This window comes from Polypterus senegalus, chromosome 14, assembly GCF_016835505.1.
Source record: "Polypterus senegalus isolate Bchr_013 chromosome 14, ASM1683550v1, whole genome shotgun sequence".
Taxonomy (NCBI): Eukaryota; Metazoa; Chordata; class Cladistia; order Polypteriformes; family Polypteridae; genus Polypterus; species Polypterus senegalus.
Window position 1 is genome coordinate 19997726 of NC_053167.1, and position 25025 is coordinate 20022750.

A 25025-nucleotide genomic window follows, 5' to 3' on the forward strand; every position below is an offset into this window, starting at 1 on the left:
CATTTGTCAGTCAGTCAGTCATTTTCCAACCCGCTATATCCTAACACAGGGTCACGGGGGTCTGCTGGAGCCAATCCCAGCCAGCACAGGGTGCAAGGCAGGAACAAATCCCGGGCAGGGCGCCAGCCCAATGCAGGACACGCACGCACACATACACACACACCATGCACACACTGGGGACAATTTAGGATCGCCAGTGCACCTAACCTGCATGTCTTTGGACTGTGGGAAGAAGCCATACCACCTGCAGAAGAAACCCACACAGACACAGGGAGAACATGCAAACTCCACACAGGGAGGACCCGGGAAGCGAACCCAAGTCTCCTAACTGTAAGGCAGCAGTGCTACCCACTCCACCTGGATTGTGACTTGCTTTTAATTAAAACTAATAAAATAAGCAAATGTATTTGGTGCAATTTACTGCCCATGTTGCAATAAAGACACCATCACAGAACAAATTGACATTTGTAAAGAGAAAACATTCTCATTCACTAGAACATTAGAACAATTTAGATGAGAACATGCCACTCACCCCAACAAAGCTCACCAGTCCTATTCACTTAATTCCTCCAAAATAACATCAAATCAAGTTTTGAAGGTCCCCAAAGTCCTACTGTCTAGCACACTATTTGGTAAATTCCATGCATCTGTATTTTTCTGTGTGATCCATGCATCTGTAATTTTTGTGTGAAATTTACTGTGAAGTTTCCAATTATGTCCCTATGTTCTTGTTGAACTCATTTTAAAGGGAAAGCCTCAATCCACTGTACTAATTCAGCTCATAATTTTGAACACTTCAATCATGTTAATCTCTTAATCTCATTTTGCTTAAATTGAAAACACTCATCTGTTTTAATCTATCTTCAAATTTCACCCTCTGTAGTTCTGCCATCAGCCTAACACAGCCACAGGGTATGCACAATCCAATGTGTTTCTTCGTGCCAGTCCCAAGCCCGGATAAAAGGAGAGGGTTATATCAGGAAGGGCATCCGGTTTAAAATTTTGCCAGATCAATATGCGGACAACAATACAAATTTCCATACCAGATCGGTCCAGGCCCAGGTTAACAACGACCGCCACCAGTACTGCTAGTCAACAAGGTGCTGGCGGAAATTGGACTACTGTTGGCCGAAGAAGTAGTAGTAGTTCTGGAAGACAAGTCCGGAGGCAGAATGAGAGAAGGAAGGTAAAGAGAATAGAACTGAGGGTAGGAACTTTGAATGCAGGCAGTATGACTCATAAGGTGAGAGAGTTACCTGATATTATGGAGAAAAGGAATGTTGATATATTGTGCGTTCAAGAGAATAAATGGAAGGGGAGTGAGGCCAAGTGGATTGGAGGTTGATTCAAATTGTTCTATCATGGTTTAGATGCGAGGAGAAATGAAGTAGGGGTTATTCTGAAGGAGCAGTATGTCAAGAGTGTTTTGGAGATGAAGAGTGTCAGACAGAGTAATGATTATGAAGCTGGAAATTAGAGGTGTGATGATGAATGTTGTTAGTGCATATGCCCCGCAAGTTGGGTGTGCGATGAATGAGAAAGAAGATTTCTGGAGTTAGTTGGATGAAGTGATGGACAGTGTACCCAAGGGACAGAAGGTGGTGATGGGTAGGTATGGTGTAAAGGAGAGGAATGAAGAAGGTCAAATGATAGTGGATTTTGAGAAAAGGATGAACATGGCTGTGGTGAATATGTATTTTAAGAAAAGGGAGGTACATAGGGTGATGTACAAGAGTAGAGGAAGATGCACACAGATAGATTATATCCTAGGCAGGAGTCGTCAATTTGAAGGAGAGTGAAGACTGCAAAGTGGTAGCAGGGGAAAGTGTATTTAGGCAGCACAGGATGGTAGTCTGTAGGATGATGTTGGATATCAAGAAGAGGAAGAGAGTGAGGGCAGAGCCAAGGATCAAATGGTGGAAGTTAAAAAATGAAGACTGCAAGGTTGAGTTTAGGGAGGAGGTAAGACAGGCACTGGGTGGCAGTGAAGAGTTACCAGACAGCTGGACAACTACAGCAGAAGGGTGACAGTAAGGAGTGTGTTTAACGAGACAGCTGGAAAGAGAAAGGAGGAAAAGTAATCCTGGTGGTGGAATGGGGAAGAACAGGAAAGTATACAGAGAATGGCAAAGAAGAAATGGGATAGTCAGAGAGATGCAGAAAGTTGACAAGAGTACAAGGAGATAAGGTGCAAGGTAAAGAGAGAGGTGGTGAAGGCAAAAAAAAGGTGTATGATGAATTGTATGAGAGGCTGGACACTAAGGAAAGAGAAAAACACCTGTACCTGGTTGGCTAGACAGAGGGACTGAGCTGGGTAAGATGTGCAGCAGGTTAGGATGATAAAGGAAAAAGATGGAAAACACACAAGCGAGGAGGGTGTGTTGAGCAGATAGAAAGAGTACTTTGAGAGGCTGGTGAATGTTGGTTGATTGGTAATGGTGAATCAGGAAGTGCAATGGATTAGCAAGAAGAAAGTAATGACAGCAATGAAGAGGATGAAAAATGGAATAGCTGTTGGTCCAGATTGGAGGTGTTGAGGACTGGCAATGGAGTTTTCAACCAGGCTGTTTAATGGAATCTTGTAAAGTGAGAGGATGCCTGAGGGGTGGAAAAAGTGGTGTACTGGTACCAATTTTTAAGAATAAGGGGAATGTATAGAGCTTTAGTAACAGGGGGATAAAACTGATGACAGCATGAAAATATGGGAAAGAGTAGTGGAAGCTAAGGTAAGAAAGGAGGTGATGATTAGTGAGCAGCAGTATGGTTTCATGCCAAGAAAGAGGACCACAGATGTGATGTTTGCTCTAAGGGTGTTGATGAAGAAGTATAGAGAAAGGCCAGAAGGAGATGCATTGCATTTTTGTGGATCTGGAGAAAGTATATGACAAGGTACCTCGAGAGTAGCTATGAGGAAGTCAGGAGTGGCAGAGAAGTATGTAAGAGATGTACAGGATATGTACAAGGGAAGTGTTACAGTGGTGTGGTCTGAGGTAGGAGAGACAGTTGCATTCAAAGTGGAGGTGTGATTACATCAGGGATCGGCTCGGAGCCCTTTCTTTTTTGCAATGGTGACTGATAGGATGACAGAAGAGATTGGAGTCCCCATGGACTATGATGTTTGCTGATGACACTGATCTGTAGGGAGCACACTGAGGAGATCTGCTCTAGAGAGGAGAGGAATGAAGGTCAGTAGGAACAAGACAGAATACATGTAAATGAGAGAGGGGTCAGTGGAATGGTGAGTATGAAGGGAGTAGAGTTGCAGAAGGTGGATGAGTTTTAACACTAGTACAGAGTAATGGGGATTGTGGAAGAGAAGTGAAAAAGAGTGCTGGCAAGGTGGAATGTGTGGAGAAGAGTGTCAAGAGTAATTTGTGACAGAGTAGTTTCAGCAAGAGTGAAAGGGAAGGTCTACAGGATGGTAGTGAGACCAGCTATGTTAAATGGGCTGGAGATGGTGGCACTTATCAGAAAGCAGGAGACAGAGCTGGAGGTGGCAGAGTTAAAGATGCTAAAATTTGCATTGAGTGTGAGAAGGATAGACAGGATTAGAAATGAGTGCATTAGAGGGTCAACTCAGGTTGGACGATGGGGTAACAAAGTCAGAGAGGCGAGATTGCGTTGGTTTGGACATGTGCAAAGAAGAGATGCTGGGTATATTGGGAGAAGGATGCTCAGGATAGAGCTGCCAGGCAAGAGGAAAAGAAGGCGGCCAAAGAGAAGGTTTATAGATATGGTGAGAAAGGACATGAAGGAGATGGGTGTAACAGAGCAAGATGCAGAGGACAGCAAGATATGGGAAAAAGATGATCTGCTGTGGCAACCCCTAACAGGAGCAGCTGAAAGAAGGAGAAGTCCTGTCATCAGCCTAGTCACTGTTCTATGGACTTCTGGTGCTTCTGCATCCTTTTTGTAGCCAGGAGACCAAATTTGCACACAGTAATGTAGATAAAGCCAGACCAGTGTGTTAAAAAAGACTCTTATGATTTGTATTCTGCTGTAACTGTGATGAAAATTACATAACTTACAACTTCTTAAATTTCAAAATCACTGCTTTTACCTATTTAAAGTTATCCTAACTCAGAAGGGCAGTTTTTAAGCATAGTTTATAACTGAAATATGTTCTGAAGCACAATATAAAAAACTTAAATGAGAAATTTTAAATACTCTAATCAAAATTGGAGAACACTCTCATATACCATCCAGTTACTGGTAACTGATGCAGATTCCCTTAATTATTTGAGAAGCCCTATTTATGTGGCAGCAGTTCTTATTACATTGCAATATGGTGAGCTGCTTTAAGGGGACTGAAACACTTAAACTAGCCTTTTAGCCACTGCAAGAAAAGTTGGTTGTTCCAGGTCTGTGACTTCTAGAATAATGAATGAATTAGTGTCATTGTAAAGCTGCAAGTCCCGCAAAAATGTTGGTTATGCGTGCAAGACAATGGAAAGGATAATGTGGCGACTCTTAATGGGGAATCAGTTCAACACTGCAGCTGAAACTGCTTGCCAAGTTAGTGCTGAACAGGGTAAGAATCTGTCTCTGCATACAGTGTCTCAATGTTTAACACTAGAATCCCTTAAGCCTAGGAAAAAAACTCATAATCCCAGGCCACCTTAAATTCCTTTGCACCTCTCCTCATCAGTGTCTTTTGTTTTGCAAATGTGTTGGTCAGCATTAGCAGCAAGCAGCCTGCTATACCTCCCCCTCCCCCACCAATGGAGCGGAGTTTGTTGCAAAATTCTCAGAGCTCAAGGATATTTATCGTGGTGTGAGGTGCCTGGAGTTGCATAGGGCAAATAATATATCGTTATTTGGAATACATACATCTCAGGTGTGTTCCCTGTCTACAACAATCTGTAAATGCAGGATGACAGGAAATGCGAGAAATGCAAAAAAAGCTGAACACAAACCTAAAGCAGAAACGTTTTCAATGTTATACTAATAATGACATGAAGTGTAGAAAATGTGAAGACTTCTGTCCAAATATCAAATAAACGTGCGCTTTTATTTAAGAATATAAACAAAGAAAAAAAATTCATTCAATTTACATGTTGCTGTCAATGAGTTAAAAGCCCAAGCTCAAATGTCAATCAACCGAAAGCTGAAATGTATTCCTGGATGGTGCAGAGACAAGAGCTGCTGCCTTATAACCAAAAGGTTGCAGGTTTGAGACCAGGGGTTCCACGTTTTGAGTAACGAGCTGCTATTGTTATTAATATAATAAAAATATATATTTGATTTGGGTGCGCAACACCTGGTGTAAATTTTGGTTACTTGGAAAAAGTTTGTGCTTTTTTATATTCAGTTATATTCCGTCAGTAATGTTCACCTGGCACAACAAACTTGCCTCTCCCTATCTGAGCTGATGGCGTTTATCTCTTTTCATAAGAGCAGCAATGACCGCAATTGGTGCTGTGATTGATGCCTGCTCAGAATTATTTGTTGTACCGGCAATCAAAGATATGATGTTCTGCAGCTCAAGTCTCTTCAGTATGCATGTAATTCTCCATGCTAGTGTTTAGATCTTGCAGTGCCATGCTGACTGTGTATGCGACCAAAAAGAAGAAGTCTGTCTGCATTCTCAGTACCATACACCATATTGAGGAGTACGGGCAAGATTGAAAATGTTAAGTGGTTATTGGAATATAAAATAAACACTTTCGCAAAGGTATAACAATTGTGCTTTTATTCAAAAAAAAAAAATCACGTGACAACAAAATACCCCAAGACGACATGAATTACCAGAGTTTGTGTGTCCGCTTATATCCCTTCAGCGATATCTTTTAAAGGTAGCAAAAATTTGCACTGGGTGTTACTGACTGAAATCAAAGGCGGCTTCTTTTTGGGCGCATACACCGTCAGCATGGCACAGCCAGAGCTAAACAGCAGCGTGGCGAATTGCTCGCGTAGTGAAGTTACTTTGGCTACAGATGGAAATCACATTTTACTTTATAGTGCCAAGCAGAGTTGCGTTGCAGTGCAGTAGTCGATTAGCCAGCGACAAAACAAGAACAATGGGGACAAATATAATAATCAAATGTGTAATAAATACATTTGACTAATTAAACAAGATTTCTGCTACTCGATCCAGCATCATCCCTGTTTTGGTATGTGTATATGATTAAGACCTGCAAAGGAATGGCATCCCATCCACCTAGATAGCTCAGTGTGACCGAAAGCTGGGCGACTGTACTTTATTCCAAAACACATCTGGGAATAAAATATTTTGGCAGCTGAGACTGCCTAATAACACACTTCCAATGCCCAGTTGTAAAAGCAGTAATCTGTCCATGCAAACTCCATACAGACATTTTATTTCTCTCCTCAGTTTTAGTTAACAAATTTTCTACTTTGTTAAAGACATGCTTCGTTTTAGTTAATGGGAAAAACACTAGTTAAACTTTACATAACTGCAACAACAGATAAAATGTAAGTGAATTCCCTGAAGCATGTGTTGATAGAAAGATTGATAGAGGATCCTGAGTTTCAAAAATGAAATTCTCCTGTTTCTGTAAAGGTTCACATTGAAGTCTGAATGTGAAAAGGCACCTTCTTTCCCCAAGGGGAAGCATCTCTTCAGCTGGAGATCTCAGAAATGGTTAATTTGTTTTGCTTAAAGAGGAGCACAAGAACATTAGTGCAAGTGACTGCTAGATACATGTAATTGCCCAAATCAGAATTCATCTTCTTCAGTGAACATGATTAAAACCGAGACTGTCCAACCTACACAGTTAAATACCAAATGATGATTCTACACATTCTTTTACCATGACAGTTTGCCCCAGTTATAAAAAAAAAAATCCAATTACAATAATAATAAACACTGCATAGCACATTGTGACAATTTATGCAAGGAAAAATTGATCAGCACTGAACAGAAAGCTGCATGATGCAATGCACACAACCAGGTCTAAGAGTTAACAGTTCACTAAACAGCATTTCTTTGCAATTGAAATCATACTCGCACAAACCTAGAAAGACTAGGTAAACAAGTCCAATGCAAAATGAGCTAAAATGTGAAAATTAATAGATGGACAATTTCTATTAAGCTTACTTTGGTTGAATAGTGTCAAGAATTTCCTGAAGGGCGATGGCTCCATTTTTAATGGTATACAGGTTTACAAAAACCAGGAAACCTAGAAGTGAATTAACACAGGAAGAAATATTAATACCATGTTCATAAAAACAATCACACCATCCAGTTTTAACCGATATTTTTGCATAACTAACTGCTCACCTTGATTAAGGTTCCTCATCCTATTACTATTAAATGTACATGTGTCTATACTAAATTCTAATGAAATTATGCAACAGAATGAACATTTGAAGTTAAACAAGAAAAAAAAAAGAAAAGAAAGTGAAGCTTTAAGCTCAGTTGTTACCAGAATATCAATCAATTGCTATGATAGTCTTTTTGGTGGTGGAATTAGTTTAAGATGAATGACCAGATATGAAATTTACATTTCTATATGAAATTTTCAACCTAGGCAAGGCAAAAGTCATCCAAATTTAATGGTTAAAAAGCAGCTTGTTCTGAATAAGAAGCTTTATTAGACCTTTTAAGCAACATTTTATCCCCATAGTCTAATTTCATAAACATTGCGTCTGAAACAGCAATAAATCAAATTATAAATCTATCTTTTTACTAATTATGGCCGTAATTCATGAAAATGTCGACAGCACAAATAGAGCATGTCATTGTCAAAAGTGAATAGTCAGAAACAGAGTTATGACAATGCTCTTCAGTTATCTGCCATGGTTGGTCCTGATAGGCCTATCTGAATATACATAAGACTATTACATAATTTTAGTATTTATTATATTATATGTATATTTCTATAATAAACGATAAATGAAGATCATCTGAAACTATACTGTTTTAGGTTGTGCATTTTTACAATTATAAATCTTTATGGGGTAATAAAGATAAACCAACACAAAATAATACTTTAACAATAATACTGCTTTATTTTTTAACTGTATGAATATGATATTAAGAAAAATGATCAATAAACAGTATCTGTCTGAGCAAAGTTATGTTTCTGGCACTTTGTTTTAATTCAGAACAGAGCTTTATTAATAGCAAAGTAAATGTGTATTTAGTAGAAACCTGAAATCAGCAGAAAAGCTTCTGCAACAGTTAGAGTTGTTGAACTATAGGCAGTGCAAATATACAAGACATCAGAAAGACTGACAATTGTATTTGTGCTACGCCAGAGTTTGAGGGTAGATAATGTACAAGTACTTTTTGTCCCGAAATAGAAAGTATTCTACTAGCTGCTTACTGACAAATGTACCAAAGGGAAGTGTCAAACTTAGGTTTATAGAGAGTTCAGTTTGGCAAATCAAACTTTTTGGTGTTCACTCAGAGATGGTGAAGGTATTGATTTAAACAGTATTAATTAAAAGTCAATGACTTTTAAATGTGGTGCAATGATAGTGCTGCTGCCTCGCAGTAAGGAGATCATGGGTTCAAGTCCCGGGTCCTCTATGTGTAAAGTTCAAAAGCGCTTTGAGCAGTGAGAAAAGCGCTACATAAATGAAAAGAATTATATTATTTATGCTTTGTTAAATTATAACCATTAATGTCTTCCAGCTATCAACTTTAGCTTTATACTGCCTACATGCAAGTCCCAAGCTGGCTCTTTTTAACACAACACAATCAGTAACTAAAAACACTCCACCTCACAAATTATTTGAGAAACGCTGTTGTTGTCTTACCACATCTAAAAGATCAATTATGTAGTACAGTATGCTGCTGGTGCTGTCTGTGATACAGCAGCTTTTCATTTATTATTATTACCTGCATTTACCTTGCATTAGTTATAATAGTAAATGCATTAAGTATTACTTCTAAACAAAAGTGACTTACCATGTGACCTTATGAAAGCTTATTATGGTTAAATACTTGGCTTTCTGCTTGCCACATTAATAATAAGGGTTTTATTTATTTAATGCATTTATTTAATGTGGCAGTACATTGGAATACCCACTCCCCCAACTTTTCAATCCAGTGCTGACATCTATGAGAAGTTGTCCCAAGTCCCTTTACTTCATTGCAATAATTGCAACAAACAAATTACATAGCATGCAGTTTGGAAAACTCAAATACACTATTTTCTACCCTCAAATGTAGACTCCTTAAGAATAAATCACTGCCTGCATTTTTCTGGTTACTCATTCAGTCCTGAAACCTAGCTTTAGAAGTTTTTAATAAATACCTCAGACTCAAACTATGCCTGCTTTACGTATGTGTTTAAAAGCGTTGTTTTGGATGACACTAAATATTGTTAATCTTGCTTCTAAATTAATAAGGAAAAACTGTTTAAGTACACAGCAGCTAAAAGCTTGAAGAAGTTCAATAAGTTTTTTCCTTCTAACTCACCTTTTATTTTGATGTGCGATAATTCTCTGTGTAATAATCACAGTCTAGTGAAATGTTGCTCTATTTGTTCTATGTGCAATTTTAGATTATTAGCATTCTTACGGTAATTTCATATCATTGATAATTCATTGTGTAATACCTGCATGACTAGTAGTATTTCTTGCTAGTAATATCAAATTTGTTGCTTAGTAATACCACATTACCTGTTAATTGATGTTTTTCATATTTTTTTTTAATTAGCAGTTTTATATTTAGTACTTTAGAGTTACTATATAATGACTGACTGTTTTTGGTTGCATCTGAAGGAGTAGCTGTTCTATAATTTCATTATACATGATATAATGACAATAAAGGCTTCTAATTCTAACAGTTACAATTGTATATACAGTACATGTATATAAAACACATTGCTCAGTATAAAATAAAAAAGCTAGATGACAATCATAAAAAATAGTATGTAGGCAAGTAAATAATTAAAATTCTAACAGGTTGGAATGGGAGAAGCTTTGGCATAGGCTACCTGCATCAAAACAAAATACGCATATATGTAGAACAATTTCTTTTGGTCTGAGAAAAAGTTATAAGGTATAAAACAGTAATCTCTTAGCTGTTACTGAATAGTGTAAAACTATTATTAAACTCATGCTTGGTCCATGTTTTTCATAGTGTTTTATTTATCTGAAAAATTTACTTTTTCGTTTAATTTTTTTTGACTAGTCCATTTAAATATCTGAGCTCCTAGGGAGCACATGCCACATAATGGATTCAACTGGCATCAGAAACATGAAACAGACCAATCAAATGCATACAACAGATCCTGTTATTTAATTATAGAACATTGTCAAAAAACTGGTCTGTGTTATTTGAAGTCCAAAAGGGAAACACAAAAGAATATGAGCTTTGCTGGCAAAATCTAGTAAAGATGTTGTACATGTACCACAGCTGGAAATGACATGACATACTAAAATCAAAAAGGTGATATGAGAATTACATTAAAGAACAAGTACAAAAATAATTTGCTTCAGGAGAACTTAGACATATTAACTGCACTATACAGTCCAAAAACATGGCAAAATTTGGAACATGGGGAAAAAAATAAAAACACAACGACAAATAGAAAAAGCCAGAGCATTTCATCATTAAAAATTAAGAAAATACAATTTTTTAGAAGGAATGATGTGCTATAGGAACTGTAGGGCATTACACTTAAGCTGAATTACTAGCAGAGTGCTAACAATAAAAGAGATCAGGTCAGAAGCAGCACAGAAAGGATATAAATGAAGCATCAAGTTGCAATAATAATGAAGTGTAAATCAATACATAACATAAAACAATACAAACAGTTTAGTGAGAATTAGTTGTTGTGAAGTTTATTTGGAGAGACCTGCGAAAAAAAATCATCATGGTAAGCTACTGAGGAAGTGAAGTTAATAGAAACTAAACTCTCCACCTTCGTATTATAAAACAGTTTCCAACATGCCAACAGGGAATGGTTTACTGCAGAAATTAGTAGTTAATTTGTTAACATGCAGCCAAATACTTAGACTTTGCTATCTATTTTAACAGCTGTGAATGACACAGTATGAAATAATAGACTATTGGGCTACCTCATTCGGAAAAGGGCAAATGTCCAAAAAACCAAAAGAAAATGAAAGGACAAAATTCAATTATCCAATTATTTAAAAAGTAAGAGCAGCCAAAGGTGACAGACTAGATAGACTGTAAAACGTTTTAAAACATGGAGGGCTTAAAACACAAAGAAATGAGAAATATGAGTTGAATGCTTCATGTTTAGAAAATGCAAACAATTTTGTCTGAATCAAGCATACAGTAGGATTCAGAAAGTGGGTAATACATCACAGCATACAGCTCCTCCTCTGGCAGGAAGAAACAGGTTATTTGAGTGTTGACACAAATGATTAAAAGAACACAAGAATGGTCAACTTACTTTTGATGAATTTTGTTGTTTTAGAGTTTTGAAGCCTTTGGAATAGTAGAATGAAGATCTGCTTTCGATACGGATTAATCGACTCTCTGGAAAGAAAAGATACAAAAATTTTGTTTGGTAGGAAAAACCTTCACACATAAATGAAGAACTTGCGGTAGTCTGTTATTATAAAAAATTGAGATAAAGATTATATTTGGTGCAAGATAAATGGGAGGGATAGATAGATAGATAAATAGATAGAGATATAGATAGATACTTTATTAATCCACAACTGCCACAACCATCTGGTAGAACATCTGCAGCATCTTATTGAAGATGTTGAAGGACGCCAGCCTTCTAAGGAAGTATAGTTGGCTCTGACCTTTCTTACACAGAGCATCAGTATTGGCAGTCCAGTCCAATTTATCATCCAGCTGCACTCCCAGGTATTTATAGGTCTGTACCCTCTGCACACAGGCTCCTCTGATGATCACAGGGTCTATGAGGGGCCTGGGCCTCCTAAAATCCACCACCAGTTCCTTGGTCTTGCTGGTGTTCAGGTGTAAGTGGTTTGAGTCGCACCATTTAACAAAGTCCTTGATTAGCTTCCTATACTCCTCCTCCTCCATACTATTTATTTAATACTATTTAATACTTTTTATGAACTAAATGTTACTAATTTTCAGTCTTCTTCCCTCTTGCAAATAATGAATATTTCACTGCCATGTCTAAAGTCTAAAATAAAACTAATCTAGTGTTAATAATGAAAGGCTTCAGCTTCAAACAGTTTCAGAAAAAATGTGTTACATAGTAGTAGTTTTAAAAGGTTGCAAAAATACACAAATCTGACAGACAGACAGACTTATCCCAAAAAAAAGCTTACAGCAGCTACAGATAAATGCAAACAATTGTTGCATTTTTTTTACGTTACTCAATATTACAAAATTCTACAGACTGTTGATCAGATGATTAGAAATTTCCAAACAAAAATAACACATTTATGTATACAGAATCTGTAAGATGTTCACTATTTTTTTTTACATTTGATTAATCATACAAAACGGTTTTATTTTGTAAACAACTCTATTATACTATTTGTCATAACAGACTTTTTACATTTATTAAATTAACCTTAACTAAAATCCACCATGTTCAAAGGTGTATTTTAATAGGGTTAAGATTATGTACCTGGGGCTTTTTTGACTGTAATCAGTGTCTGTGTATAAACATCATTATTATGTTTCTTTGTTCTTGGGAAATGCCTGTTCTTTTGCCTATTCTGTATCTAATCTATACCAAAAAAAGGGGAAAGGAATAAAACTAAAGTGATGTGCAATAAAATAATTCAATATGATAAATCGGGAATATTTTATTAAAAATAAATTCAAATGACTATCTGAAATATAAATTCTGATTTAAAAGAGAAAAAAAAAAAGTTAAGAAGCTTACTTAGACTGACCTGTGAAACACATTATCATGGCATGCTGTTGAGGAAATGAAAGAAATACTGTAAACTATCTGCCTTTACATTATAAAACAGCTTCTTACATTCCCAGGGAAAGGTTTATTTCAGAAATCAGAATTCAATATATTAATAATTTTGCAGATGTCAATAACAGATCATGAAACAGAGGACACTCGGGCTATTTCATTTAAAAAGGGCAAAGGCTAGAAAATATAGGTGATACATACTTTAGATATGGGGGAGCCACTTCAACCACCACCAAAAAGCAACACCCATGTGGATGATGAGATGGTAGCCATTTTATTTCCAGTACACTCATCACACATTAGCTGTTCGGAAGTGAAGGCGGGAGGGTAACAGCCAATTAGAAACAAGGGATTATTAGAGGTCCAGAATGGACATAGCCATGATAAAGAATTTAGCCAGAACATGAGTATACACTACTCATTTTTTTTTTAAGACACCCAGGAACCTTGTGATCACAGAGAATCAAGACCTTGATTTTAGTTCTCTGAAGCACAGCACCATTTTTCAGTAGTACCCTCATCACCGCACTAAGGTATTGGGATCCACGCACAAAACACTGAGTAAGAAACCCCTGCTGGCCTCAACACTAGCTTCTTCAGTAGGAACTTAAGCATTTTCTTAATGGTAGTAAACTAGCTTAATGCCAAATTCAATAATTTTAATACAAGAAAATGCAATTGAAATTGCTTTACACTGCCTTTATTGAAAAGTAAACCCTGTGACAATAAAAAATTAAAAATGCACAAACAGCATGAACCATGCATGCGGATTCATAGGTGTATGAAGAAAGACACTTACAATATGTCTGCTGAACTGTCACAGATTTTTTTCAGTAATTTAAGTGTATAGCAGAGTTATATATATTGTCTGTGTCACTACCGAGAGGAAACATATCAAATCGTTCCAAGCATCCATATTAATGTCTTCTAGGGGCTCAAAACTTGCAAGGTGTGAAATGGTATTTATAGTACAAATTAAGATTAATGCTCTTAGATGGGTTTGCAGTATTTTTATATACCACAAATGAACAATGAATGCACTCCCAAGCCTGTTTGATGAACCAACACAAACAAACTAGTTCAAGCATACTAAGTGTGATGCAAAATGTCATATTAAATAGCCTTAATCCATAATATAGCCTATATATTGCATGCACGGTTTCAGTTAAGGCATACTCCATTAATATTTATTAGCTACCAAGAAAAAACATGGTATGCAGGAGTGGAGAGCCTTGGGCAGTTTGGGTAAAATCAGTACTGCATAAAACTAAGAAAAGATTAACTTATTATAATGTGTTAAAAAGCGCAGCATTTTCACACTGTCCAATTTCAGAGAAAGGTTTATAGAAGACTGGACATCTGGCAATAGTAGAAGGATTGGTGGGACAGGAGTGCTCATTGCTGCATTAGATTTCTCATCAAGACTGCTTTAATCCCCAGCATATGTACCCCTGTTCTTCCATGCCTGGTTGAAGCTGATACAATATTTAAAATAAATTAAAACGCACCACTATCTTAATACTACATTTCGTGGTCAGTTTTATCAATAGTTTTTTGGGTGAGAAAAAATTGTGCATTTTATTTTATCTATTTACTTTGGCAAAGGTATGGGGGGGCAAAAGCTGCTATCGGTAAAGAAGTACAAATTTTAGTATCGATCCAACATTACTGTGGATATCTAGGCAAAGTTAAGCAGACAGAAAAAAAAATTTCAAAGATCATCACTAGGAAAATTGTGTAAATTGCCAAGCAATGCCCACACTCAAATTGTATTCAGATGTAAGCATGTCTGAAATGTTGTTTCAACATGTAAAACACATGCATGTTTGGGGTGCCAAAAACAACCTCTTTTGTACTCAGAACACAAAACAGCTTGCTTGGACCTGGAAATGCAGGTTTTACCACTTGAGAAGCTAGAGGGACTCATTCACAAATATCACAAAAGGCTGCCAGCATTCACTGATGCTCAATAGGGCAACACACAATATTAAAACCCAAGGATATATAAACTTTTACAAAGTGTTAGTGTAACTTTGGTTATTATAATTTATACAATAAGTAATTCTGTGATGACATCAGGGTACAACAACTAAATAAATTTGTTTTAAATGATCAATTAGATTTTCTAAAAATGGCAAACATCTTTTAGATTCTGCCAGTGTTGTGAACGCTTATGAGCAGAACTATATACAGTAGAATCCCAGTTTATTCTTCCCAAATTTACTTTTTATAGGCATTTAAATAAGCTCCTATGAGAAACAGAGAAAGTTGACATTGAAGCTAAAGTGGACCATTCTGTTTTTTCCATTCCGGGTAATGCTATGTCAAATCACTTTTGGACCTCATTGTCACAGATTTTAATGAAACTTGGCATGTTCATTTGGTAATACGAGTAACTCACAGAACTGAAATTGCACATTTCTTGGATCAATATTAAGGGAGATTTAAGCAAAAAAAGTTTAAACTTATTTTTGGGGATTATTACTTTGACCGGCTATGTCTCCTACAATACAAGTTGCAGAGAAATAGTTCATATTGTTTTAAATCTCCTTTCCTGTTCTATAATTTATATAAATACTATACTATCCTCAAAATGAAAAATTACAATGTTATGATGCACACTCAGATGAGCAAGATCTCAGTAATGACTCAGAAACCAAAGATCAAATTTTCTGTATATTTTCAAGACATTACAAGCTAGAGTTAGTAAAAAAAAAATGGCCAATTCTAAAATGTTTTTTCGACATTCAATTTTTAATATAATTACCTATAAGTTCAAACTTTGTTAGCCTAAATTTCACTTAATATTGATCCAACACGTGCAATTTCAGCTCCATAACCAAATCACTATGCCAGGTTTCATTAAAATCTGTTACATTGAGGTCCAAAAACGTTACGATTTGACATGGAATTACCTCTCTCCCTCTCTCTCTATATATATATATATATATATATATATATATATATATATATATATATATAAAATCACTAAGGCAAGACAACCATGGAAAGCACGCCGGAAGGGGCGTGAATTCACTAAGCCACCGACAAGTGAGAAACCTATGGCACACGCAGGAAGGAGCCACGCCCACCAACTTCAAGACCATTGGATACAACGACAACTCACAGAGCCACACCCACCAACTCGGACGCGACGACACAGAAAAACCGGCGTCATTTATATTCATCTGTCGTAGAGGTCACATGCAGCTCCGACCCACGTTGACTGTTAATAGAGGCATGTTCTCGCAGAGGTGAATCGCCATATGCAGTGTGTAAAACAGTTTGCGAGGGGTATCCCATGGGATTCTTAAAACATTCCTTTACAACTGAGGTTAAAACACAATGAAGTGAGCAGTCTTTAAAAAACGAGTTTTCGGTTACGACACACAACCGCGTGCACCATTGCAAACTGTTTTACACGCTACATACAGCAATTCGCAACCCGCGACAAACCTGCGTCTTCTTAGATGCTCCTGCACTTTGTACACACCCCCCTCCCACCTCACACTACCGTGGTCGGGTGTCTTGGTGGATTATATATAGAAAGGCAGCCAAAACCGCACAGAGCAATGAAAAGTCTACGTGAGTCACAGCTGCATCTGGACTGTACAAAGACAACAACGACTCGAGTGACGAGTTGGAGGTGGGCACATGAGCAGGCAGTGCATACTGGACGAGAAATCAGCAGACTAGCATGACGGAGGGAGCGAGTGGACATTCTCCTCTCCTCCCGTTCCACCCTCCGCACCTGAGCGCCACATGGACAATTGTGTGTTGGTTCGTTCCGTGCATGTTACAATGTTGCTTTTCTTGCTGATTTATTACATTACCGATTTTTCAAACGTTAATTTTCTCCCTGTGCTTAAAAATTATTAAAAAACCGCCCTGATTATGCGGTGTATGGTACACCGCAGGTTGGTTAGTACAAATTAATAATGCAAGAGATCAAAATCTGCTGTGTGTGTGTGTGTGTACACAAACATCTTTCCTGAATGTACATTTACACAAGCACATGACACTGTATGTATGTACAATACATAAAAGCACAGTATACAGGTCGTCAACTCTTACATATTGACTACCTGACTTAATGCACTTCATTGGATAATCAACAAAAGCAATTGTAAGAGACAAGCAGTTCTATCAACATAGTTGCCACAAAAAAAGGGATATTTAATGAAATGGTATTCTAAGTGTGAAAAAAATGGGTAAAAACTAATTTAATCTAATTGAACAGCTGCTAAGATTAAGGGTTTCAATGCCAACATCTGGAATTCCATATTCAGTTTTGGCCTCATTTGGTATAAAATAGATACATGCTAATATGCTTATTCCAAGACAGTATATGAACCCTGAGTAAAGACTTATCTTCTCAGACTAAACAAACTGATACTAAGGCACAATTAGTGTATATAGTTATAGTAAAACATATTAATTACAACAACAGATGGACATAAATGGAAGTTAGTCAGGAGTAAAGTTTTCACACAAATGTATGCACAATTTTTACATCACTCAGAGAACTGTACATACACAAACTGACAATGCTATACATTTGACAGTTGTGTTTTAAACACCTTTGAACCATGATAATATTTTGAAATCATCAGAAGAACTCTTCAAAATAAGGTTAAAAGTTTTTCACCATCCTTTGCAGAGCTCTTACTTACGGAGGCATATACTCGATGATGCTGTTAAGAAGATAGAAGCCTTGGTGATCATTTGATTTTGAAGCAATGAGCTTCTGGAAAACACCCAGCAGACCAGGCTGTAATTAAATGAAAAAATGCACAAAATTAGGATTAGTTTTGTTTTATATTCTCAAAAACAATCTGACAAATACTGTGCAGCTATAAAATATTACATTATCTTGAGTAACACAATCATAAATTACGATTATCTACAGAAATGAAAGTTTAGCCATAGAAAATCTCACAAGGTTTACTTTAATAAAGCAAGAAAACCCTGTTGCACTATCAAGAAAAATCCAAAAGTGTCATGTCACTCACATGTGCTGTTCATATTATTGGCAAACCCTAACGGGAGCAGCCGAAAGAAGATTATTATTAGTATCATTATTATACTTTCTACAATTTTGACTTTGTACTTTTAGTGTTTTGCACGTTTTACAGTAGAATGATGAGATTTTAAAAAAAGGTATTTTTTCAAGCTAAAACATGCAAAGCTTTACAAGTTTTTTTGAGAAAAAAAAGTAAAGCTAAGGAGACTAACCAGTTCTCTTCTCCATATACTGATGTAAACAAATTTGACAACAAACCTGGTATAAAAAGTATACTGTGATTAAATGAAAAAATCCTGAATTATTATGGTATGTAGTAATTAATATGTAATTAATGTAAGTAATCTATATACAGTAAATACAATTTTAATTTGTTTGCATCTATCTGTTCACTTATCAAGCTGAAAAATGGCTGAATAGATTTTCAAGATCTCGCTTGTCTTTTACCAATGACACAACTTAAAATACATGGTGTATCATGGAGAGGGGTTGTAATATAGACAGAAACCTAAAAACCAGAGCCAATGCAAGGATTACAATACCTATCATGCAGCAGCAAAAAACTGTGGCAGATTTTTTTTTTTTTTTAACTGGCCAAATGCATAAAGGACAACTCAATTATCTTGACCATTCAATTAGTCTAGCAAGTAGAAATTAAAAGTTTTCTTGGTCCACTGTCATCAATAACTGAAAAAATGTGGCAAATATATTCCCAATTATAATAAGGAGTCCTGCAAACAAATGGCAGTGTAACAAGGAATCTTCCCTTGCTTTAATGATACATCTGTTTGACTGGGAAAGTGTAAGCAGTCCAACAGCTTAGATAAAGCTGCTACTTTAATTAAAAATGGTTGCCAAAAATGACCATATTGAACTTTCCAACGTCACTAATTCTCCAACGTCCCGTGTAGGTAGAAGGCTGAAATTTGGCAGGCTCATTCCTTACAGCTTACTTACAAAAGTTTAGCAGGTTTCATTTCGAAATTCTATGCGTAACAGTCATAACGGTCAACAACGTCCGCTCATAACTCATAACAGTGACAAAACAATTACATTGACAATCATGTTACGTTATTTTTAAAATGTTTTTTTCTTTTTCATAACTTCTTTAACATACTACTTCTCCACTGTGAAGTGTGGGTATTTTGCTAGTCCTAGATAAAATGATTTCAGTTGAGAATTTAGCGTCTGATTTCAGCTGCCTTGGAGGGGGATGGGTGAGCAGGCTGCATGTGCTGATCGACACATTTGCAAAACAAAGACACTGATGACAAGTTGCAAAGGAATTTAAGGTGGCCCGGCATAGCGAATATTTTCATGGGCTTCAGGGATTCTAGTGTTAAACTGTAAAAAACTAGGAGTTCCACAAGCCATAAGTTATATTTTGTATCAGCTGTAGCTACTGGAAAAATTAGCAGCAATAAAAGAGCAGCCTGAATTTAATGCAACACTGATTTTTTCATTTCCAATGCCAATCTGCATCTCACCCAAAAGAAAAAGCAGCAATTCCGCGGTCTGTCAGGGTAGCTACTAAATATCTGTTTGATGCATGCAGGGTTGCATTCGTCACCGTGCATCTAGTTGTGCAAATTAACTACATGGAACATATTAATATGACTGTGACTATTTTTTCATTTTATTACCAATACAAGTAAACAACTTAAATTACATTTTTACTACATGCAGATGTTTGAGGGTATTTGTGAGATCATGTTTTGAGGATGTGTGATTATCGGAAAATCAGAAGTAGCTACATTCCTGTCAATCACAAACTGCTACCCTGTGCAATTCTATAAAGATATAAAGTTATAAGTTATGTTACATTTAAGACCCAAATGCAACATTTGACACTACAAACCACAGTATTCTTATAAAATCATACGTCAGTAGTGACTTTCTGAAACCAAATAAGGAAAAACCAGAAATAGTGATTTAAGGAATACAGCAAAAGTTAGACCTCTTATAATTTTACAAAATACTGAAAAATTAGTAAATGCTTTTGTTTTAAATCAACTAGATTACTGTGACGAAGAGGAATGCCTAAGAAATACATCAACTGGTTTGCAATTAGTGTAGAATGCAGCAGTCAGAATCTTAATTAGGAAAAGAAAAGGAGTACATTTCAAATAGTACATCAGTTTTAGTGTTCTTACATTGGTTTACCATGTTATTCAGAATTCACTTTAAAATACTACTAATGGTTTATAAAGCCTTAAATATTCTTGCACTGTCTTATATTTTGGCATAACTATCCCTCTTACACTCCAAATGAAGATCAATTATAATTGTAAGAGCCAAACGTAAAAGAACCAACCACAAGACCAACGTCATCAAATACTATCATGTGAAGCAAGAAAACAAAGGGGACTAATTTAAGAACATTAATGCGAGGTAAAATGCCCAGTGGGGGCTGGGTGGTCTTTTTGGCCTTGGAAACCCTGTAGATTGTCTTTTTCTTTCCTTTTCTTCTTTTTTTGTCCACTTGGTGATCTGACCTTACCCTTTGTTTCTTATCCTTTAATATTGTTGCCTAGTCTTATTTGTTTTTATTTTCATTTAACTTTCTCTTTGTCATCTTGTAAAACACTTTTCAGCTACACCCTTTGCATGAAAATGTGCTACAAAAATAAATTATGTTGTTGCCCTTTTGAAAAAGTTTTATTTATCAGTTCAGGAAATGCATAACACACTATTCAACAGTTATAATAAAATTAAGGAACTAAAGATGAAAATTAAAATGACCTTAAAGAACTGAAAACTTCTGTGATAACTTCAAAACCTATTAACTATATATTAACTATAGATTAACAGAAGATACTAGTGAAATCAACCACTTTTTATCTTGAATCTTAACTATGATTTGATTTTCTTTTTTAAATCCTGCGGCTCTACTTGACTTGCCTGAACATAACCCTTATAATTTAAGAATTGAAACTTACAAACAGATTGCATAGGCAAGACTTATTCCTATCTCTGACAGTCTGAATTGGTTGAATTTTCCCAACCCCCAACACCAGTAGCCCAATAACAGCTTCCACATAAACAAACACTCCTCAACCCACCACCCTCATCAAAAATGAGTACATTGCATTATCCTGAATGCAACTTATGAAGTGTTCTTTAGTGTAAAGGTTCTCTTCCATTTTTTCCTCCATGTCTGAAAGAAATCAGAGTATTTTCAGTGTTCTGAGTGAATTCATGTTGCACAGGATTTTTGATTGATTATTGTAGGTTGCTTTAAAAACAGTGAAAAATTGCTAAAAAACCAAGTATTTTATGCTATATAGCATCTTTCACATTCTCAAAGAGCTTAACATCAAGAATTTGAAACAAACTAACAGATTTGTGTGTGTATTTTAGCCATGCTTGTCAACATCTATATAAACAGTAACTGTTTAAGTTTGATGATGGCAATAAACAATCGGAACAAAAAATTAACTGTCACTGAAAGTAAATATTACAATATGGCAGACATTCATAAGCCTGTTTGAATCAACTGGTCAAAATTTTATTAACTAACATTTTTTGACAGCCCTAATCCAAACCTGGCTGTGCTATAGGTTCAATGATGTGACACAGGCAAGGAACTGAGATTACACCATGACTGTGTAGGAAGCACACAGGATGGACAGGCATTTAGGCAAGACGTTGTGAAGGTCCCTTACCCAGGTAAGAGGCTGCAAGTGAACAGAAACACATCCTGGTCAGGAGAGGGAATGATGTTTTACCCAGAAAAGGCTGTTCTAATGGAAGGATGAACATCCCAGCCAGAGGAGATGGTTCCTTATCCGAGAGGGAAGTACCAAACAAATAGGCAGGCGTCCCAACTGGACATGTGCTTAATACCTTCCCTGGTTAGGATAAAAGGACATGGAAGGACAGTCTCTGAGGCGTGTTTATTCCCTCTAGGTGCTAGATGGCAGTAGCCCTTCATATTGGTGCCCATTCGAGAACCAGCAGGGGATGCCAGGAGTTGTAGTCCGGCAGTGCAGCCCTGCTGGGGTCCATGGGTGATGCAAGAGAGCGCTGCAGGGAGATGCACTCGCTACTATATTGGATTTCTGTATGACCTAGACATATTTCCAACAGGCAGCAGCCGAAGCACCAGAAGTACTTCCGGGTCCTAAATAAAATGGACAGAACTCCATTGTCCACACGAGTCAGAGCTGGGAGAAAGGAAAGAAGGCAACACTCAACTGGCTTAGAGTAGAGAGGTGATGAGAGAAGAGGTATTGTGAAGTAAATTGTGGAAGACAGAGAACCTGAGCTTTATATTTAACTGAGGAATTGTGGATATTAAACTATCCTTTATTTAATGCCGGGACTGTGGTTGTATGTTCGCGTTGGAGGCTCCCTGGCGCTCCAGTTCTATCATAAAATAAAAATACAAAATAAAATAGTTTAATCCTAGAAGTATATGCCATACAGGAAAAGACTTAAATGAAAGCTACAGAGGCATGTTTCCTACCAGAACAGAAGCTGACATTAATCCAGTGATACAGCTGAATCCAAAAAAGAAGTTTAACACATGCACAGGACAATTAAGAGTATTTTTTATGACCTGCATCTCATATCGGAGAAGGCTTTTAGCGGCAGGCTCCCCCATTAATACACACAAACTGCATATTTTTAGAGGCATTTGGTTTACAATATTGAGGACAGAAAACTCACAATATAATGAAATTCTACTTATTACACATAGTAAAAAAAAACTGTTAATGTTAGGGGAAACACATGATCTAGCTTTGTTTGGAGTTACATTTTTAAATTATATTAACTATATTAAAAATATATATTTTTTTTACTTAAACAATAGCACAAGTTTGACGCTTATGTATCACTCAAAGATGCTACTAAATTAACAAATGGTCTTTTTAGTCGACTGAATTACTGTTATGCAATTCTATTTGGAAGCTACAGCTTGTTCTAATGCAGCAGTAAGAATCTTAACAAAAAAAAAAATAAAAACATTGTCCTGTGGTAGTCTAATTATATTCTGCTTTCCACTGAATAAAATATTCTAATTGTCTACAAAACTAAACATTTCTGCACTTTCTACTTCATACCTGTCCCCAAATATCCCTAAATCATAACCTAAGATCTTCAAACAGATTTTCTCAGTATTCAATAAATGAAAGACAAAAGAACTTGAGGCAGTAAACATTTGGAATTTTACCAAAAGCTGCGTTTGGCAATCTGACCTCTCTCTAACCTGCCTAAAAAAATTCAAAAAAGAAAAATTTCCATGGATAAAAGATTACTTGAATAAAACTCTCTTTTTGATAAGTATGTGTCATGTTTATTACCAAACCATAGCACTGAAACTGAATTGGTTAAAGTAGTTACAGACTTATGGTTAATGCTGACACAACCCAGGCAGCAAGCCAACATTAATAAAAAAATTTTCTTCAAAATCATCATATTGGTTGTGGATGAAATTTCCATTTTAAAAACAGGCTGGGTCATCACTTAACAGTCAATGAAAGTTGCCACTGTATAACATTGGCAACAATGACACTGAATAGACATTAGTTGGTGGGAATAGGGTCTAGCTGGGTCCTACGGCCAACAAAAGCAAAATTAAATCAACATTGATTTATATTATATCCATAGATGTATTTGTTACCTAGCAACTACAGCCATCACTCTGAGCAAATACTGAGCAACCAATGATGCACCTCGGAAACCAGGATGATTTTTTCTCATTCAGTTGTGGTTGTCCCTGCAATTGGGTGCATTTTCCCTACTGAAAGCAGAGATAAGCACTTTAAAACTTTAGTTTTTTTAAATAAAGGTTTAAAATTTTTACTTGAATTTTTAGGTAATCTACTCTTGTGCAATTTAACATTAATCCCAGACAAAACAATGTTTTTTGAGCAGTTTTCTAACTTGGAACAAATGTTAACTAGCTCCTATACTAGCTGCTCCTGCATGTACGCACTATTTTTTTCATGTTGAAGTGGGCTAAACTTAGTTATATATAAAGTGGAATCTTACTAGCTTACTAATGTAGCTGACTAGTCATATTAACTCCATTAATAAAGCATGTGGCCCTAGCTGTAAAATTTGATCACACTGTAGCTTTCATCGAGAACGTTTTCTGCAGCTTAGCCAGTTATCTGGTTGATGTTAATGAAAGCCAAGAGGGCCACAATAGGCATTAGTTCTTTGTTCCAACCAAGTTTTAAATTGAACCCTTATCTCAATTACCCCTCCTTGAGTCATCACCTTATCGTGGTGGAGGGGTTTGCGTGTCCCAATGATCCTAGGAGCTATGTTGTCCGGGGCTTTATGCCCCTGGTAGGGCCACCCAAGGCAAACTGGTCCTAGGTGAGGGATGAGACAAAGAACGGTTCCAAACCTCCAATGAAGAATAAAAACTGTGGACGACGTTTTCCCTTGCCCGACGCTGGTCACCGGCCCCTCTGGAGCCAGGCCTGGAGGTGGGGCTCGATGGCGCGCCTGGTGGCCGGTCCTGCACCCATGGGGCTCGGCCGGGCACAGCCCGAAGAGGTAACGTGGGTCCTCCTTCCCATGGGCTCACCACCTATGGGAGGGGCCAAGGAGGTTGGGTGCAGTGTGAGTTGGGTGGTGGCTAGAAGGCGGGACCTTGGCGGTCTGATCCTCGCTACAGAAACTGGCTCTTGGGACGTGGAATGTCACCTCTCTGAAGGGGAAGGAGCCTGAGCTAGTGCGCGAGGTTGAGAGGTTCCGGCTAGATATAGTCGGACTCACCTCGACACACAGCTTGGACTCTGGAACCAATCTCCTTGAGAGGGGCTGGACTCTCTACCACTCTGGAGTTGCCCCGTGAGAGGCCCGAGCAGGTGTGGGCATACTTATTGCCCCCACTTGGAGCCTGTGCATTGGGGTTTACCCGTGGACGAGAGGGTGGCCTCCCTCCCCTCGGGTGGGGAAGGGTCCTGACTGTTGTTTGTGCGTATGCCAACAGCAGTTTGGAGTATCCACCCTTTTGGAGTCTCTGGAGGGGTGCTAGAGGGCATACCTTCTGGGATTCCCTCGTTTTGCTGGGAGACTTCAATGCTCACGGGCAATGACAGTGAGACCTGGAAGGGCGTGATTGGGAGGAATGGCCCCGATCTGAACCCAGCGGTGTTTTGTTATTGGACTTCTGTGCTCGCCACGGATTGTCCATAACGAACACCATGTTCAAGCATAAGGGTGTTCATATG

At 37.2% G+C, this 25025-nt stretch overlaps 1 protein-coding gene across 1 annotated transcript in view; it reads right to left on the minus strand.

The window, feature by feature from the left end:
• Positions 1-7056: 7056 nt before the first annotated feature.
• cse1l (CSE1 chromosome segregation 1-like (yeast)) overlaps positions 7057-25025 on the minus strand; it is a 227024-nt gene continuing 209055 nt past the window's right edge. Inside the window, exons 20-22 of the mRNA XM_039734891.1 lie at positions 17483-17580; positions 11340-11425; positions 7057-7142 (exon numbers count right to left, since the gene is read on the minus strand). Of these exons, the coding sequence (XP_039590825.1) occupies positions 7057-7142; positions 11340-11425; positions 17483-17580 (270 nt within the window). The remainder of the gene's footprint in view (positions 7143-11339; positions 11426-17482; positions 17581-25025) is intronic.